General features: G+C 35.3%; 1 protein-coding gene across 15 annotated transcripts in view; it reads right to left on the minus strand.

Moving 5' to 3' along the window:
- The window catches only part of TMEM232 (transmembrane protein 232), a 210,865-nt gene that overhangs the window by 181,043 nt on the left and 8,859 nt on the right, over positions 1-20,963 (minus strand). For 10 of the 15 annotated variants that reach the window (XM_015542903.2, XM_042991086.1, XM_042991076.1 and 7 more), the window contains 2 exons: positions 20,264-20,384; positions 6,303-6,438 (listed from right to left, as the gene is read on the minus strand). In XM_015542903.2, coding sequence (XP_015398389.1) covers positions 6,303-6,421 — 119 coding nt within the window. In that variant the 5' untranslated portion in view covers positions 6,422-6,438; positions 20,264-20,384. Of the gene's footprint in view, positions 1-37; positions 147-6,302; positions 6,441-6,699; positions 6,849-20,263; positions 20,385-20,963 lie in introns of those variants that run through there. The other 5 variants (XM_042991072.1, XM_042991116.1, XM_042991150.1 and 2 more) reach the window with 5 other exon arrangements.

Below are 20,963 nucleotides of genomic sequence, written 5' to 3' on the forward strand. Positions count from 1 at the left end.
TGATCTGTGCGGTTCCGGACAACCGATTATGATTTACCTGTGAGGCATCCAAGTGGAGAGGTCTATGATCCAGACTTGTGAGGCAGGTATCAGGAAGTGGATAGGATATGGAAATGAAGATTTCAGATTCAACTACTATCACTGATATTCAAAGCCACAAAATTTCAAGAGGAAGAGTACTGAGGAAAAAAAAAGAGTCTAGGGAGATCTTTGGACAAATTCCATAGTTAGAGGCAAGAAGAAAAGAAGAGACAGTGAATATAATAAAAGGAGATTCAGGGGAGCACTACAATGGAATTCAAATATGTGTATAATTTGGGGTATAAATTCCTTCTCTGAGAATTTGTCCATTACTTATAGTCCCTACTGAATCAGTAGGTCCAGCTTCTATATTAGTATCATATAATCCTACCTCCCTGACTGTAGCTGATTGGGTCACATCACCTGTCTGAATCAAGTTAGGCCACTCTAATCCTCTCTACAGGGATTTTAAATAATTACCTGATACTTTAATTAGTTGATGTTAGAGCGGAACAGAAATGTTAGAGTCTTGTAGAGCCAAGAGGTGGCTTTTGCTGAGAGGCCATTCAAGACAACAAAGCACCCCAAAACAGAAAGCTACTTGCTCACCATTGGAGCACCCAATGAATGTTTGTTAGATTATTTACTAATGTATAGCCAGAGCCGCTATCTTTTTCATGTTTCTAGTCTAGTATAGATGCAGACTACATCTGTCAAGTTGACCATTTTATCTCTTGTATCAATTAAAGAACATAATAAGTACTGAATGAATGAATGAATGACGCCTGGCTATGCCTTCTGCTCTCAGGTTCCACCAGACAACCCTGTATCCTTCCCTTACATTTTCCTTTTGCCTAAGTTAATTTGATGTTGTGTCTGTTCCATGCAAACAAGCAATTCTAGACTGAGACAGCAAAGAACAGAATGTAGAATAAGACGATGACCAAACATACATCTGCAGGGAATCAAAACTAAGGACAAAGAGACCACTAGAGTTAATATTTAGAAAGTGAGTGGAAATCTTTAAGACAGTAGTGTCACTAGTGAAACACTGATACTGAGTTGAGTTTAGGGATAAGAAAATTCTGATGTCTGAAAACATTCCGCAAAATTCAAGCACACAAAGCTTATAAAGTATCCATGATTAGTGCCTGTTTTGACCATAAATATTGTGCAGAGTCTCAGATTCACTTGACTTCTGCCTGCATGATCACCATGGCCAAACACTGAGCTGCCTCTCCTCTTCTACATTTGGAGTAGCCACCTTCTGAGTGACACAAGATGGAAGTATGGTAAGTTAGCACCTACGGGGTGAATCTTGATGAAGGAAAATGCTAGACAAAAAGGAACAGATGATATGAATAACCCTCCTCATTTCTCCATTCTGTGGACTATTGTGAGATGTGGCTTCTCCTTGAAAGCAGTCTTAAAAAGTCCCATATGCCAAATATGGACATGTCTCTCCTGTGTCTCATTATGGCAAGATGCGATTTAGTGCTCCAGGAGGTAATGCATCAAGGTTTCCTGTCTCATTTCCCTTTTTTTTCCACCTTTAGTGAATTGACCTTGCATACCTTACATAAACTATTAGAATTCTAATCCTCTTCTCATATTCTACCTTCTAGTGACTTGGGCTAAGACAGTGGTATAAGCCTAAGTATAAGAGGTCTGTGGTTTCTAAGATTTTGCAAGACTTTATGTACCCTCTACAGACATCCTCATCAGTAGCTACTAACCTCTCATTTGGGGTAATACATTCTTTTTTTTTTTTTTTAATTTACATCCAAATTAGTTAGCATATAGTGAAACAATGATTTCAGGAGTAGATTCCTTAATGCCCCTTACCCATTTAGCACATCCCCCCTCCCACAACCCCTCCAATAACCTGTTTTTTCTCCATATTTAAGAGTCTCTTATGTTTTGTCCCACTCCCTGTTTTTATATTATTTTTGTTGCTCTTCCCTTATGTTCATCTGTTTTGTCTCTTAAAGTCCTCATATGAGTGAAGTCATATGATATTTGTCTTTCTCTGACTAATTTCGCTTAGCATAATACCCTCCAGTTCCATCCATGTAGTTGCAACTGTCAAGATTTCATTCTTTTTGACTGCTGAGTAATACTCCATTACATATATATATATATATATATATATATATATATATATATATATACCACATCTTCCTTATCTATTCATCCATTGATAGACATTTGGGCTCTTTCCATACTTTGGCTATTATTGATAGTGCTGCTATAAACACAGGGGTGCATGTGTCCCTTCGAAACAGCACACTTGTATCACTTGGATAAATACCTAGTAGTACAATTGCTGGGTCGTAGGGTAGTTCTAGTTTTAATGTTTTGAGGAACCTCCATACTGTTTTCCAGATTGGCTGCACCACGTTGCATTCCCACCAATAATGCAAAAGAGATCCTCTTTCTCCTCATCCTCGCCAACATCTGTTGTTGCCTGAGTTGTTAATGTTAGCCACTCTGACAGGTGTAAGGTGGTATCTCATTGTGGTTTTGATTTGTATTTCCCTGATGATGAGTGATGTTGAGCATTCTTTCATGTGTCGGTTGGCCATCTGGATGTCTTCTTTGGAGAAGTGTCTACTCATGTCTTTTGCCCATTTCTTCACTGGATTATTTGTTTTTTGGGTGTTGAGTCTGAGCAGTTCTTTATAGATTTTGGATACTAACCCTTTATCTGATATGTCATTTGCAAATATCTTCTCCCATTCTGTTGGTTGCCTTTTAGTTGTGCTGATTGTTTCCTTCACTGTGCAGAAGTTTCCTATTTTGATGAGGTCCCAGTAGTTCATTTTTGCTTTTGTTTCCCTTGCCTCCGGAGACATGTTGAGTAAGAAGTTGCTGCGGGCAAGATCAAAGAGGTTTTTGCCTGCTTTCTCCTTGAGGATTTTGATGGCTTCCTGTCTTACATTTAGGTCTTTCATCCATTTTGAGTTTGTGTGCATGGTGTAAGAAAGTGGTCCAGGTTCATTCTTCTGCATGTCGCTGTCCAGTTTTCCCAGCACCATTTGCTAAAGAGACTGTCTTTATTCCATTGGATATTCTTTCCTGCTTTGTCAAAGATTAGTTGGCCATACGATTGTGGGTCCATTTCTGGGTTCTCTATTCTGTTCCATTGATCTGAGTGTCTGTTCTTGTGCCAGTACCATACTGTCTTGACGATTACAGCTTTGTGGTATAGCTTGAAGTCTGGGATTGTGATGCCCCCGCTTTGGTTTTCTTTTTCAAGATTGCTTTGGCTTGGGGTCATTTCTGGTTCCATACAAATTTAGGATTATTTGTTCTAGCTCTGTGAAGAATAGGGGTAATACATTCTAAAAAAAGCTACATTTAATACATAATTACATGGGTTCATGCTCTTTATGGCCATCCAGATCCTATCACCATATTTTTGGCTAAATCATCTATAGTCATCCTCAAATGCTACAATATATAGGTCTCAGGCTAAAATTAACAGGCCTAATTAAAATTTAGAATTTTACTTAAAGGCTTATAATAATTCAGATAAATGAAAAACAAAGCCTATAGACAAAATAAACAAATGATCAGAATATAAATGTTAAGTCTACAAAAGTTTCTTCTTGCTGCTGACAACACATATTTAGAGCCCATATTATAAAGCTAAATTGTATTATGAATGTATACTTATAAAAATCAGAAATATTAGGGGCTCCTGGGTGGCTCAGTTGGTTGGGCGGCCTACTTCAGCTCAGGTCATGATCTCGCGGTCCATGAGTTCGAGTCCCGTGTCGGGCTCTGTGCTGATAGCTCAGAGCCTGGAGCCTGTTTCGGATTCTGTGTCTCCCTCTCTCTGACCCTCCCCTGTTCATGCTCTGTCTCTCCCTGTCTCAAAAATAAATAAAATGTTAAAAAAATTTTTTTAAATCAGAAATATTATATAGATAGGTACATGTATAGTATTTTTAAATATTTAGAGCATGTATCTGTACAGCACATGTTACTATCTACAAAAGTGTCAAATAAATTAATAAAAAGAAAAAATTGGAGGCTTATTAACATTTTAGGAAACTGAAGACTCTGGCCTTCCAGATATAAAAAATATTTCTATGAAAAAGATGTAAAATAATCTAATAGCTTGACTAAATCTTCCTAATGTAAGATTTACATTCCCTTTAATTCTTTCCAGTCACCTAAAATAAATGTATATATTTGGTGTAAGTCTTCAAAATCTTCTGGTCTTCACCATCTCTGAGATGAAGTAGAAAAAGTAAAACAGACTATACACAATAAAATAATCTTAGTTATAAAAGAAAATTGTGACAAAATAGTAATACTCTGAACCAGTAATCCATTGTAATATTGTGTGATTTTTCTCTTTGGTCCAGAATAGACTTCAGTACCTCATTTGAAAGATTTACATGCAGCCCTAAATGTGTCTCTAACAGAATCCACACTAGGCCTGCAAAAATTCATGTTTCTAAGGAAGAATAAGTGAAACAAATACAATATGAGGCATATGGTAATTCATGTAACACCTAAGAAGGAAAACAAAAGTGATGTCCCTTCATACAAGACAGTTCTCTGCTTCATCTCAAACAGTTTGTGCCAGGAACAGAATCTGGTTTCCCTTGGTACAAGGGGTCATGGAGAGAAGACCAAGTATGTTTTCTAAGTGACTGTGCAGTACGAAAAACCCAGAGCTTCCAAGGTACAGAAAACTTGGACTCCCTTCACATTGTCTAACTAAATACCTGAGGTAAAAGCAATCAGAACTAATCCCAATCCTTTCTCTCCAACTCCAGGGATATGTAAAGAAGGCTGCCTTGGTGCTCAGCAGAGAAAGAAAGAGAAAGGAAAAAAAAAAGTGTGTGTGTGTGTGTGTGTGTGCGCGTGTGTGTGTGTGTGTGCGCGCGCGCGTGCATGCTGCTGAGATCAGTCTCAATGCAGATTTATACTCCAGGCAGATTTTAAAACTCAGTTGGTAAATATGGTAACAAGAGAAGTAGTCACGTGGAAAACAGATCACATATCAGAATAAATTGTTCCAAACACTACAGTAAAAAGAGACCAAAAAAAGGAAAATACAGACTAAAGAGTGAAAGGTGAAATATACAATGAGATGGTCTAATATACATGTAGTCAAGACTCCCAGAAGGAAAGAAAAGAGAAAATGAGTTGTCAAGGTAATTTCTAAAGAAACAATATCAGATAATTTTTTAAGAATTATGATCAGCCCACAGATTTAAAAGGTTTGAGAGATCCAAGCAGAATAACTGTTTAAAATTACATTCGGACACACCATAGTAAACTGCAGAAAGTGGAAGACAAGAAAATTTTGAAAGCATATAAGTGGAGGAACACAGATTAATATGAAAGAAATAGCACCAAATTTCACCTAACTTCTCAATAGCAATAATAGAAGCTATGAGTAGAAGGACATTAATCTGCTGAGGGGAAAAAAAGGAATGAAGAAATAATTATCAATAATAAAACAATTATCAGTACGGATTGAATTAAAAACATAACACTGACTTAAGAAACCAACCAGAGATAAATGAGTTAAGTATAACTACATTTTTATTTATCTGGAAAACGCAACTTTATATTCATGTATATTAAAATCAAAAAATGAACTGAAGTGATATCTAGCATAATTATTTTAGTTGGGAGGGCACGTGGCCAAAGATTTTCAAGTTTATCTGTTTGTTGATCTATTCTTTATTAAAGAAAAGTATTTGAAACAAATGTAACCATATGTCACCATGCAAGTTTTATTATGTATTCTATAATTCTCTTTACTCTCAAGTTTTTAAAATTTTCTTAAAATCACACACAATTTTTAAATTATCAACAAACTTTGATCTAGTGACTTCATTTTAGAAACTTTACCCCAAGGAAATAATTTGAAATGCAGAAATAAATTTTCTCTTGGCTTAATTTGAAATAGGAAAGCACATAGAAATAACTGAAGTGCTTCACAATATAGTAGTTATTAAATACTTTCTCTTTTGCACTTCATAGATTATTATGGCAACTTAGCAGACATATATGTTTATAGGAAAAATGCTTATTTTAAACAAAAAGTATACAATTCAAAATTTTAGAAATATACGATCATTGCAAATTATGAATCCATTTATTTACAAAATAGTAAACCTTAATATTTTTATCCTTAGTTATAGAATTATAGGTGATTTTTAAAAAATTATTCATAACCATTTGTACTTTCTAAATTCTACAAAGCATATGGGTCTGCTAGTTTAATAACATGAAAACTTTTTCAAACTTACTTTGATTTATTACTCCTTCTTTTCCTTAAATTTTGAAAATTCAACGTCAAGAGTTTTTCATGATAAGAGGAAGATATCACTGCTAATTTACTAATCATGGGTGATTTGTTGACAGGCATAGTCACAGATCATAAACCTAAACAGAAATATTAAACTTTGCATTAAAATACAAATGCACTCACAGTACCAAATAATACATTACATGCAAATTCATGATTTGTGGGGAAAAGGGTGGTAAGAAAGAAAATCAGGCTGAAGAAAGAAATTACATTAAGGAAGAATTTAAATTTAATTTAAAATGTCAGACCCAGGAATCAAACCCAACTTTGAATTGAAAACCCATGTGCTTTCTATTATGTTACTATTTAAAACTTATTCTTTCATATAATATTTAGCTTTCATTATACTTCAGCTGTTTTATCAGCAAAACCATTGGAAGATCATGGCATCATAGTTCAGAGGATACAATCAAACTGATTTACTTTACTGCTCTGTGTCTCAGTTTCTGCACTTGTACAATGGGAATACTACCTCCTTACAGGGTTGCTGTAGGAAATAAACAGGTGCATAAATGTAGATTGCTTAGAATTGAGCATGGCCTATAGGAAGCTTTCTGTACAGGCTTGTGATCATTATTAGATCACTATGCTTTCTATTTCTTAAAATTACTTGCAAATTTTTCTGTCCTCTGTCTTTTTAGCATTTAGATTATGTTTTCCCTGCTTGCTCTCAAATCCAGATGTATTTTCCTTTTTAAGTACATCTGAATACATTTTATGAGTGTATGACCCAAATTAGAACATACTATTTTTGTTTGGTAGAGCATTTAAATAGCAAATGAAGTAATGAAATAGGTAGTCAAGTTTTACATTGAATTGTTTTGCACTTCATTTTTAAGCTAGCTAATTTTTAAAACTGATCATTATATTAGTCAAGGTTCTGGCAGGAAGCAGATGGCACACTCAAATGGAGTAAATGAATAAAGAGACTCAAAAGACATATGTAGAGTTATTGAAATAAAAAACATACAATAAAATAAAACCCAAGATGGTGCCATTCTCGGGGTCTGGAAGAAGGAGGTGACACACCACTGTCAGAACTGAGAAGAAGAGGGACCCAGAAAGAATAGCTTTGGAGAGTGGTGCTTAATAGAAAACATTGGCCTTTGGTCTAGACATGCAACCAATCTGAGGCTGCCTGCTAAGAGGGATCCTGGAGAATAGGAACTTTGATCTCACTCTCCTGTCCTCCACTCCAATCACCCACCTGTGCTTCCCATTAGCTAAGCCAAACTAGAAGCCAGAGAAGGTGTAAGGCAGAGTGAAGAAGGGTAGAAAGTGGATCTGGAAGAGCAATGGGAAAATATCCAGCACAAAATGGATTATAAACACACAACATTATTACCTATTGCTATTGGTTATAGCAAGTTCTGCTTCTACGAATCTATATCCATTAGAGTGTAAATCAAATGTATTTTTAAGTTTATTTATTTATTTTGAGAAAGAGAGAAAGAGGGAGTGTGAGCAGGGGAAAGGGCATAGAGAGAGGGACAGAGAGAATTGCAAGCAGGCTCCATGCTGTCAGTGCAGAGCCCCAAGTGGGACTCCATCTCATAAACCATGAGATCATGACCTGAGCCAAAACCCAGAGTCAGATCCTTAACAGACTGAGACACTCAGGCACGCAACAAATGTATTTTTAAGTCAGCAGCCATACTGGCTATATATAGGGATGTCATTTAGAGTGGCCCTAACTTTAAAATACAAGTTATTCCTAAACAGGACTAATATACTTAGGAGTTTAATTTTTTAAAGTTAACAACAGCACATTGTCTCCACATTGGGTACTTCCACCTTAAAAGGAACTCCATAAAATAGCTACAAACAATTATTAATGATGCGTGATAAAGTGCACATAAGCACTGAACAACAATAATAAAGACATAGGGATGTTCAAAACAGTTAATTAGATAAATGTAGCAACAAATGTTGGAAATTCACTATGTTGGTATTATATTTGGCAAGTATCTATTGTGAGTCATGTAAAAATATGAAGATGTTTAATTACACTAAGACAAATTCTTTTTTTTATTTTTTTAATGTTTATTTTATTTTTGAGAGAGAGAGAGAGACAGAGCATGAGCAGGGGAGGAGCAGAGAGAGACACAGAATCCAAAGCAGGCTCTAGGCCATGCTCAAACCCACGAACCATGAGATTATGACCTGAGCCAAAGTAGGACACACAACAGACTGAGCCACCCAGGAACCCCACTAAAGGCAGTCTTTAAGACAAAAAGAAACCCATCATTCATAAAACATTACATATTTCAGAAATAGAGTTTAGAAACACAAATTTGAGTCAGTCATACTCTAAGATAAATTCATTTTAAAAATTTAATTCCAAATTAATAGAAAGGAAAAAATACAGGCCACTTAAGAAGAAAAATAACTGAAGGGAAACTGAAAGCAAACTGATCTTTGTTTGCATGCGTCAAGCTCTTAGCCATCTTGTGATATACTTCACAGGATTGACTACAGTTAGTCCTATTTTTTTGAGATTTCAAGAAGTTGGAGACTGTTTTAGAAATTTTCTCTTAATCATTGATCCCATACATCTGCTGGTACTAGTGGTAAGTGTCTGAGCTGTCTGCTCAACATGCAAGTTCTAAAATACAGCTGATGAGACTCTCCCAGATTGGATGGGTTGAAAATGTCAAATTGCTAGAGAAGTTTCTATATTCTTACTCTCTATTTCTGCCTTATGTTGGGAGTATCTACCTACCTTGAGAGTAACAGTGCCAGGGCTTAATCAACACTAGTTTGTTATTCAAATACTATTTGAATAGCATTGTGATATAGAAGAGAGACATATGGGGGCACCTGGGTGGCTCAGTCGGTTGAGCGTCCGACTTCAGCTCAGGTCATGATCTCATGGTTTGTGAGCTCAGGCCCCGTGTCGGGCTCTGTGCTGACAGCTCAGAGCCTGCAGCCTGCTTCTGATTCTGTATCTCTCACTCTCTCTGCCCCTCCTCCCCTCACACTCCGTCTCTCTCACTCTCAAAAATGAATAAATGTTAAAAAAATTTTTTTAAACATGTAAAAGAGAGACATGACTCCCCAGTGTATTTTATTAGTTAGGATTGCTTTTGACTAAAACAACCAAATAAACTCAAGTTTCTGAAAAGAAATGATGAATACCTTCAAAAATTTTTCCCATTGTGATGTTAGGATTAAATCCTCAATGGGGTAAATAAACAAGGAAAACTCCCCTCCCCCCAAAGATATCTCAAAATAGAAAATCCAAAAATGGTATCAACTGTAACAACATTTTTAGTTTTTTCATAAGAATATTCTTCATCAAATTCTCAGTAGAATCCCAAACCTGAAGCTATCAACAAGGAGTTGTTGTTGTTGTTGTTACTATTATTGTGTGTACAGTTGGGCCTTTTTGCATTATATTAATATAACTAGAGTTACGTGTACTAACCACTACTGGGGACAACACACCCAGGTTCTAACACACTATTTGATGAAGGGTTTTGTTGAACCATTTACTAGAACCTACTAGGGGAATCGTTTGTACCATTTTATTCCTTCTCAGGACAGTTACATGCAGGGATGTTGACTGGTGAACTGAATGAAAAGGGACAGATAGAGGCATATATCATGCTCTTTATTAACACCAGACTACCTTAAAACAAGAACAGAAAATATGAGAACAAAAATTTTTCTTTTTCTGCTATCAAATACAAGACACGTTTCTTTTACGCTGCTGGGAAATCACAATAATTAAATGCAAAGAGATTAGAATGGCCTTGTTAAATTGGATTATTTTACTTTTACATCATTGTCAAGAAATAGCCATTTTGCCCTGAATCAGCAAAACATGATGTAAATTTTAAATCGGCTTTTTATTATAAGTTAAATAGATCTTTAAAATTTAAATATCCTTGTTTTCTCTATAGTACCCAAACACATGGTGCTGACTGAATTTGTGGATTGAAATGAAAACAAAATCTTAAGTGAATAAAAATGATCTTAAAGATTGAATTTTTAAATAAAGACTTCCTTCAAATACTGAAATGAAAAAAAAAATCATTTTTGACAGCAACTACTTCTTAGACAGACCTCTTCACTTGCTCTAATTTTCTTCATTTAGACAGCTCTCCACCATAGAGGATGGGCTACAATAACTCATATTTTCTCTACCACTTTCCAGGGATGGTTTCCAATAATTTAAGTAAATTCCACAGATTTACCTTGCATATTTGTCTGAAGCAGGCAAAAAGTGTGATTTTACCTTTAGCTTATATCAGATATGATTTTTATATTAAGTTATATTTACCCTTGAATTTATTTCAGTGCAGAAAATGCAGTATCTGGAACCTAGTTTCTGTTGTCCTGGCACTGAGATAATCTTCCCAAGGCTGACAATGATTTCCAGGTGAACAATCCCACTAAGCGTTTTTTAGTACTGATCTCACCTGATCCCTCTATAGTAACTGACTCTGCCTACCACCCCTTCTAGAAATAAGTGTCTTCTTTTTTCATTTATCATGACACTTCCTCCCTTGGCTTATCACCTTACTTCTGTAAGGTCTCCTTCTCTCACTCCTATGTGGTGTAGCAGGGAACCATGCACGTGCAGGAATCAACAGCTTGCTTTAAATTCTGGCTCCAGCACAGATTACAACTCCGTCACTGCGCAAATTACTTAACCGCAAATTAATTAAACTACCTTAGTTTCCTCATCTATGAATAGGGATTAGAGTAGTATCTCCTGTTAAGGGGTCATTACTATCTAAGTGAAGAATAATATTCATTACTTACTATTTGTTCTTTTTATAATATTCTTCTAACTAATCATATAAATGCATTAAGTAATAAACACGTTAGGCATAAAAATGTTATATAACTAACACATCACAATGTATGAACTTAACTGATAATTGTTAAATCTGAGCTAAAAGTAAATGAGGGTTCATTTACTAATCTCCCAACTTTTCTGCATGATTGAAGTTTTTTTTATAATATCACGTTTTAAAGCTTTGATTCAAACTTACATAGATTTAATTAAAAAGTCACGAGGACATATAGATAGACAAATATGAAATATAAGATTTTCTCTAATCATTTAATCAACCTCAAAACAGACATAATATCTAACATTATGATAACCAAAAGGATAAACAGAACACTTAAAAACTACTTTTAAAATTGCTAATACAGGGGCACCTGGGTGGCTCAGTCGGTTAAGCAGCTGACTTCGGCTCAGGTCATGATCTCACAGTTCGTGGGTTCAAGCAGAGCGTTGGGCTCTGTGCTGACAGCGCAGAGCCTGGAGCCTGTTTTGGATTCTCTCTCTCCCTCTCTCTCTGCTCCTCCCCTGCTTGCACTCTGTCTGTCTCTCTCTCAAAAATAAATAAACATTAAAAATTTTAATTGCTAATACATTTATTTAAATTTACTTGTCATTTTCTTCTATTCTTATTATTTCTCCCCAGAATACCTTTGTAAGGTTTTCCATAGTTTTATTATTATTTTTATGCCTATTTAGTTTCACCAATCTTAGGAGATCCTATACAAAAGAGATAAATTTCTGGACCATTAAAGGTAACAGGATTTGGGTCAGTACAGGAAAATGATTTAATAGGAAATTCTCACCTATTAACATAGCTGCAAAACTTCCAAAAAAAAAAAAAAGAAGAAGAAGGAAACCAAGTCCAGCAATACCAATAAAAAATAATCCATTATAACTGAGATGAATTAGTCTAGAAGAGCAAGGATGATTTAATATTATAAAAATCTATTATCACAGACCATAACATTGATGGATTTAAGACAAAAAAGTAGGAAATATTTTTATATACACCAAAGATTAATTCAATTAAATCCAGTTTCCATTCATGATTATGTATTAAAAAAAAAAAAAAACCCTGCAAGCAAGGGATGTCAGTATTCTTTAATTTAAACTACCTAAGAAAAACTAAAAGAAACATAATTAACAACAAAATTTTAGAAGCTTTATCTGAAAAGCCAAGAACAATAAAAAAGAACAATAAGCCAAGAACAAAAAAAGTAGTATGTACTTACTACTTAATTCAACATTTTATAGGCAGTCCTAGCCAACAAAAATACTGTATAAGAAAAAGAAAAAAGGAGTATAAATATGGGGGGAAAGGGGCAGTATTTTTATTTGAAAAATACATTAAAAATCTCAGAAGAATCTACACATACAAAAAAAGTAGATTACGTCCAATAAAAAAAAAGATTTTGGAATAAACAGTATAAAAAAATAGTGATGTGGGATTCAATACCTTTAATAAAGTTGACTAACACAGGCTTTAGCTACCTGTCTTTAAAAACAACTTTGCAGCACTAAGAAATTTGAAATCCAAGAAATTATAGAGGAAAAACCCTGAGCTAAGCTACTGGATAACTGAAGGGTTATTGTTACCTGGTCTATGCCAGGTGGAGAAAGATGTAAGCAGTGTGGCTCTGAGAAAATAAATTAAGAACAAGTAGTTTGAGCCACACTTTCCTAACTACTAATATGTCAAGTAGTCAACAACGAGAAATAAAATCAGCTAAGGTACAGAAGATTTAAACAATATAATTAATATAATGGACCAAACAAACCAAATTGAATTCTGTATTCCATCACTAAAGAACATGCGTTCTGTCCAAGCACACGAATACAATTTCTAAAAATTGATCATATTCTAGCCTAGAAAGCGAGTCTTAATAAATTATAAAAAGTAGGTAATCTACATAAGTAGATTATATTTCCCGGCATCAAAACATGAATAAGTCAGAAAATTATAATAAAAAGATAAATTAACCCTCTATATAGTGAGAAAAAGGAAACTCAATTTTAAGTCACCTCTGGATCAAAGAAGAAATAACAAAGGAATTTCAAAATACTTAGAACTAAATTATAATAAAAACATTGCATATAAAAACCTACAGGATTCTTCTCAGTACTAACAAGCAAACTAATATCACATGCTCAAAAAATTGAGTGAAAGAAGCCAAACACAAAAGTGTACATACTGTATGATTCCAAATATATGAAGTTTAAGAACAGGCAAAGCCATTACATGGTGATGATCTGTGGGAGGATGGAATGTGGGGGTGGAGATTGAATGGAAGGTACAGATGGAAATGTTATATATTGGAGGTGCTGACATGAGTGTAAATATGTATCAAAGCTCACTGTAGCTGACCACATTGTTAAAAATGGTATCCCAACGGTATCTTCCATACTCTATGTTGTTCTGCAGTGTGGCCTTGTATCTCCCTCACAAAAGATGGAGTCTAATTTACTCTCTCCATGAATCTGGGCCTAACTTTGTTACTTGCTAGACTAACCAGATGTAGCAGAAGTAACACTTTGGGACAATGAAGCTAGACCGTAAAAAAGCCTTGCTGTTTCCCAGTAGGTTTCCTAAGGATGTTCTCTCACAGTCCAGTCACTGTGCCTGGAGGCCAACAGTCATATGGAAAGTCACCAACAAGAGCTCTGGTTAACAGCTCCGGCTGAGCACCCAGCCAGGCTGTCAGCAAGCAGCAACTGCCAGCCATGCAATGAGCCATTTGGATGTCCAACCCAGCCAAGCCTTTGGATGACTAGAGCCTCCCCTGACATCTAACTGAAATCAAAGGAAAGACCCATAATGAGAATTACCCAACTGTGTATAATCAACTCCAGTTGATTTTTAAAAAATTATTTGTCACTAAGTTTTAAAATGGTTGTTTCTAGAAATAGATACCCAGAATACTCATTGAATTGTACAATGAACATTCATGCATTTCACTATATGCAATTTTTACTTCAATAAAAATAAGATTGTAGGAGAATATATGGTATTAAAATTAAATTTATTGATATAAAACAGAAGTAAAAATGACAATGGCTCAAACAAGATAAAAAAGTATATTTCTCTGATGTTAAATACTCTTTTAACTCCAAAACTAGACAATTTAGGATCTGTTTTGCAGCTTCACAATCATAAGAAACCAAGGCCCCTTCTAAATCTCCCTTTCATGGTCATTGTCAGGCCTCACCTTGCTTCAGGTCTTTCACTAGATTGCAGAGCATCAAAACAATGGGGAGACACTATTTGTCATTATGTTGTACTGATTCCCATCTTCAGAGGATATCTGTTAATCAAGCCTCCTTATTTTTTATTTAAAAAGAGTAATTTTTAATGTTTATTCATTTTTGAGAGAGATAGAGACAGAACACAAGTGGGAGAGGGGCAGAGAGAGAGGGAGACACAGAATCCAAAGCCGGCTTCAAGCTTTCAGCACAGACCCTGATACAGAACTTGAACCCATGAACCGTGAGATCATGACCTGAGCCAAAGTCAGCCACTTAACAGCCTCAGCCACCTAGGCACCCCTATTAAGCCTCCTTCTAATGCCTTCTGCCATTCTCCCAGGTCAGGATGGCATTATCTTTGTCCTGGACTAATACCATAACTCCTTATCTTTCAGTCTCCTCCTGATCTCTTTTCCTCTGGCCTCATCTTTTAGATGACTGCCAGAGTAACTTTTCCAAATATACATCATCTGAGCCTTTTCCTCTTCCCCTAGACCCCCTTTCCTGTTTAAGAGCTTTTAGTATAGCCCTACTGCCTACAATAAAATCCAAACTCAGAGTAGGGACTCTTCAGATTGCTGGAGCATAAAGTTTGAGTATATGTATTATATTGATATCAACTGTGTTTTTTAAATAGCTATTTTTTATTTGCCATTGCAAAATTAAATTATGTGTATCAGTTATAAATCTTAATTACAAACATTTTGTGCAAAACATGATGGGAACTGAATTATCTCATCCATTTGGGCTCCTACATTAAAAGACAACCAAGTGATCTATTTTACCAAGTGGCATGAGGCGATAAGTGAGGAGATATAAAAACCATGTCACCTTTTGGAAATGATTAAAAGATTAAAAACGTCCAGTTTGTAAAAGAGAAGTATGAGTGATTGAGTCTCATGGATGCCTCTTAAGTATGATGGCTTTATTTATTTTAAGAACTCTCCCTTTTGGTTTGTACTTCTCTATTCTGTGGAGCCATATATACTCAGGTGCTCGTCCTTGCCTGAATTTCTCCAAAGCAGAAAGCTAAAACTGACTTTACTCTCTGGCTCTATCCCATCTTCAAAAAGCAAAAACAAAAAATTAAACCCATTGAAGAGATGACACCCCTGTAGGGAGGAAAAAAGCTTTGGGGATTGTGGAGAGAGATGTTTCCTGAGACTGGAAGGTAACAGAGGTCATTCAGAGTCATCTCCTTTCTTGTAGCAACATCGCCTGGAGGTGACAGTAGCATGGAAGAAATGTTTGTGTATTGCATCTTGCGAGATTGAACCCCCCATCATACCAGAGGCATAAAATCTTCTCCCAGTCTCATTATGGCCCAGAAGGTATGCCAAAATAGAGAGGACCATACAGACGTGACAACTGCCCCAATGCCCCATGGTGACCTCCAATGTTTTAGTGATACATAAGTATCAAGGACCTTTGTATAACCCTAGGGCAGGGGCAAGACTAATCAAAACCAAGACTGAATATCTAACCAGTCAAGCAGAACAGAAGCTTGGAGTATAAATAGTTTAAAGTACAGAAATATTTCTTGCAATACATAAGTCCATTGACTATGATTCATAACTAGTACATGTGTTTTAACTTTGTAGTAGCAAGTAAAATAATTATTCATAATTAATATGAAATAGGAGTATTCAAAATACTGAAAACTGAAGTGTTTAAAGTATTTACAGATGATTTACAAACCTTTGGACAATGAGGAAAATGAACTAAAAAAATATTAAAATTTAAACAGCTACTACTTTCATTCATCACCCATCAATCACCTATTCACTCATTTATTCAGGAAAATTGCAATGATCTGATACTTAAGTGAAAAAGTCTTCTTCTGACTTAAATATCTTACATATCTTTCACTCATTGTGAAAGGATTTCAATCAGAAATGGAACCAGAGGATATGGAATGGAGAATCTCACTCATGCACCCCTAGGAAAATGAAACTGATAAAATAAAGAGACCAACTATCGAAATGCCTGACTTACAGAATATGGGGATTTATTTTCCCACCACTGAACATCCACCATGAATCTTCTCCCATCCTCAAGCCAATGAACTTACTGCTTAGACTCTGGCTGGACCTCCCCCTTCTTTGCACTCCTTTCCCATAAATATAGCCCGCCCAAACCTTCAACAAATCTGCCTGTAGTTTGCCATAGTTTGCGTTTCCCAAATTGCAATTCCTGTGCTATCCCTGAATAAACTCGATTTCTGATCATTCAAGCTTGCCTCAGTTTTCCTCTTTGTTTAGGTTGATATTCACCATAGGAAGTGGTTTGGCTTCAGTACAAACTACTAATGTGATCAATGGTCTGTGAAGAAGTTGCAAAAATGGATGCAATTGTCCATGAACTTTTTTATTGGGTTTATGTTGTGTGCCAGTACTTTTTATTCATTTGCAATATTCAACATATAAAATGAAATAAAACTATACACACGCACACGCACACACACACACACACACACACACATACTTACATATAAACTAGAAATAAAAGAACATTTTTGACCATTTTATATTTAGCACTATCAAACAATACATTATTCATTGTCAGTGGTTACATTTAGGGAATTTGATTCAGTTTTCACAAAAATAAAATTGCTAATGATGTTTGAGCTTCCTGGGTCTGAAATTAATTACAATATAATCTCTTCCTCAAGAAATTATAATCTGGAGAAAAAGACAGGTCTACAAACCAACATTATCACATTTCAAAATGCTGAAGTCCATAATAGGACTCCAGATTATTTTAGGAGGACAAAAAATGCCCAAGAAAAATATTTTGTCAATATGAAATTCTATAAATCTATGACAAGATCTAGAGAATAGTCAAATTTCAATTTAAATATGAGTAAGATATGTTTTCCATCTGTCTCTTAACATGACTCTTTATTTTGGCCCTGAATTCAAATAATGTAAGTATCTTTATCTAATGAGCAGAATACTTAAAAATTGAAAGTACTTAACACAATAGAATTCTTTCATCACCAAACTATGAAATGGCAGTTTCATAAATATGGTAGTCTTTAATTGTTCTTTTAGAAACTTAAAACAAGCATAAATCAAAATCTTTAGGTCATTCTTGAATGAGCAAAAGAATCATTAGAGAAGAAACAGAAATCAAAGAAATAATGATATAAAATCCCTGAAAAAAAGACAAATTTTGGATTGAGAGAGCCAAAAATAAATAAATAAATAACCAGGGCTATGAAGAGTAAAAGCAAGTGACTGATGAGTATATAAAACATATAAAATGATGCTAAACTTTCCAAACAGGGGAAATGACTGATTTGTGGTTCAATAAACAGGACAGAATTGACAGTGAAAAAATGAACACTGAACATGAGTACCAATATTCAGAAGATTGACTATAGAAATGTAAACAGCTTCATGGTATAAAATATCTGAATACCTTCATGAAAAGATTTCTAAAAGTTACATTGATGAATTTCCTAAGGTGATATCTGATGAAAACCTTAGTTCTGAACCTGATGAAAGATTCTGTACTGTTGCTACCTTCTGGAAGAAATTTAACCATGGCTGGGGAAAGGAAGACCACAGGTTTTTAAGGACCCTAAGCACTGGTTGGCTGTTCCTAGGGTACTAATGTTACAGGGTGAACTTGGCAGTAATAGAAAAGCCCAATGTCCACAGTATATGAAGGATATACACAATTTGTTCATGCATCACCAAGCAAACAAAGTCTGAAAAGCCTGAAAAGTATTTGAGTGACGTAAGAGCTGAATAACCACTTCATATCAGGTGCATGAAGTCATTACATGCAATTTAGGCAACCTGCGCTAGAAGAAAACTGTAAAATTTATTCTTCTCAACAACTGCTCTATATCCTCTCCTGGGATTCTTGTAAAAAATAATGTTTTCAGTATTTGTTCCCACCCAAACCTCCGTATACACACACACAATGTAACATTAGTGATAACACACGTGGCTATGAAATTTTATATTCTATAAATGTAAGTATAAACTTGCCTTAACCATGGACTTGCTGACAGAGATCCAAGAATCCAAGATCTGAATGGGATCAGTCCTAATTATGCCATTAACATCATGTACAAACTTATGTGTGCACATGTATTTCCAATTCTCTTGAGTATTTACAAGGAGTAAAATTACTGGATCACATGGTAACTCTGTATTTAACCATTTTGAGGAACTGCCAGATTGTTTTCCAAAGCAGCTGCACTATTTCACATTGTCACTAGCAATGTGTAAGGGCTCCAATTTCTCCATATACTCACCAACATTTGTCTTTTTATTTTTATTTAAATTATTTATTTAAGTAATCTAATCTCTACTACACCCAATGTGGGGCTAGAACTCATGACCCTGAGATCAAGAGTCACATGCTCATCCAACTGAACCAGCCAGCCACCCCAACACTTAACTTTTTAATTACAAATATTCAAAAGGGTATGAAGAGGTTTTATTTGAATTTTCCTGATGGCTTATGATATTGAGCATTTTTCATGTGCTTACTAGCCATTTGTGTGTCCCCTATAAAGAAATGTCTATTCAGATCCTTTGCCCATTTTTAATTGGGTTGTCTTCTATTATTGAGTTGTGATTATTTTTATATCTTCTATACATAAATCATATCAATCATGCATACATACATACAAATCACATCGATACAAGTCATATCAATGTATGATTTCCAAAAAATTTTCTCCCATTCTATGGGTTGTGTTTTCACTTTGTTGATGGCACTCTTTGAAGCACTAAGGTTTGTAATTTTGATGAAATCCTTGGGGTCTGTTTTTCTTTGATTGTATGTTTTAGTTGCCATATCTAGGAAACCATTCCCTAAATCAGATTTATGCCTTTTTTTTCCTAAGGGTTTTACAGTTTTAACTCTTACATTTAGGTAGTGTGAGATAGGATTTCAACTTCATTCTCTTACATGTGATTCTTGTATATTGATCTTATATGCTGCAACATTGCTGAACTTTTTTATTAGATCTAATAGATTTTTAGTCGATTCTTTAGCATTTTCTACATACGCCATCATGACATCTCCAAATAGAGATAGTTTTACATTTTAAAAACTAATCGAAGGCACCTGGGTGGCTCAGTTAGTTAAATGTCCAACTTCAGCTCAAGTCATGATCTCACAGTTCATGGGTTGGAGCCCCGCATCGAGCTCTGTGCTGACAGCTCAGAGCCTGGAGCCTGCTTCAGATTCTGTGTCTATTTCTCTCTCTCTCGCTCTCTCTCTCTCTCTCTGCCCCTCCCCCACTCACGCTCTGTCTCTGTCTCTCAAAAAATGAATAAACGTTAAAAAATTTTAATAAAAAACTAATCTAATTGTTTTGATGGAAATATAAGCAAAAATAAAGAGTACACTGTTTAGGTTTGAATAGTAATTCTCAAATATGTTTTGTGAAATACAGATTCTTGGGGTGTAGTTATGTCCTAAAAGCTTTTTGTTGTGAAGTAAGTTTGGGAAATACTACACTAAAGAAAATTAAATAGGTTTGCATATCCTAAGACCTCTAGGAGTGGTTAATATGTTCCTGTGCACTGCAAATTTCCCTGAGCAGTACAATGTATAATTTTTACATTTGATCAGGAGGAACCTTTAGGATACTATCACCTAGAGTCACATGCAGGACACATTTTGGGAAATTCTAACTGATAGCACTAAACTGTTTACTAAGCACTTGTGACCATGCACTTTACCAGAAGCTCTGGATGGACAATGAACTTGAAGAGAAAAACACTTACCAAGTCTATCATACTAATGAATGATCCTAATAATGAATCAGATGTTCCATAAGAAGAGAGCATACAGAATAGTTCTTACTGAAACAAAAATCTGGTACTCACCTTGAATCTAAAGATTTATGTGGGGTAGCAAAACAAAAAGTCTTTACACATTGGAGAGATATGTTTCAGCTCCTACAATGGCTCCAGCAAGCTGCCTGGGTGCTTGGCAGTTCATCTGCAACTTGGCACAGATTTAAAAAAAAAAAAAAAATTAACCTTAAGCCCTAGTGTATTTTTTTAAGCCCCAATGAAAACAATGTTGGAAAAGTACACTTTAAAAGACAATTTCTGAGAACTAGACAATGTTAAAATTATATCGAGTCTTTGGGTAGGTTATTTGATTTAAAGAATGCAAGATTTAGACTATAACCTTAGAGATCAAAAGATAAATTGATCAAAGACCGTCAAAAAGATAGAATCCATTCAAATATATTGTTGAGATAAGGTAAAGGGATCCTACCATCACTTTACCCCCCCCACCACACACACACAGATTTTTCCTAATCGATAGCTTATACCTTTTTTCCCAAGATAAATTGCGTTTTAAAAATCTTTTTATTTCACATCCTCAAGGTACGCACCCCCCTACCCGCCCCCCCCCGCCCCCCCGCAACACACACATCTACACTCTTCTCCAAACTTTTAAACTTTCTCTTTTGAAGTTCAAAAGAGTCTGAATACAAAAAAATGGGAGGTGAGTGTAATTTCACCAACTATACAAAGACTTGAAGACTCTCCAACAACGCAAGTAAGGGTTGTC

The sequence above is a fragment of the Panthera tigris genome, chromosome A1 (assembly GCF_018350195.1).
Source record: "Panthera tigris isolate Pti1 chromosome A1, P.tigris_Pti1_mat1.1, whole genome shotgun sequence".
Taxonomy (NCBI): Eukaryota; Metazoa; Chordata; class Mammalia; order Carnivora; family Felidae; genus Panthera; species Panthera tigris.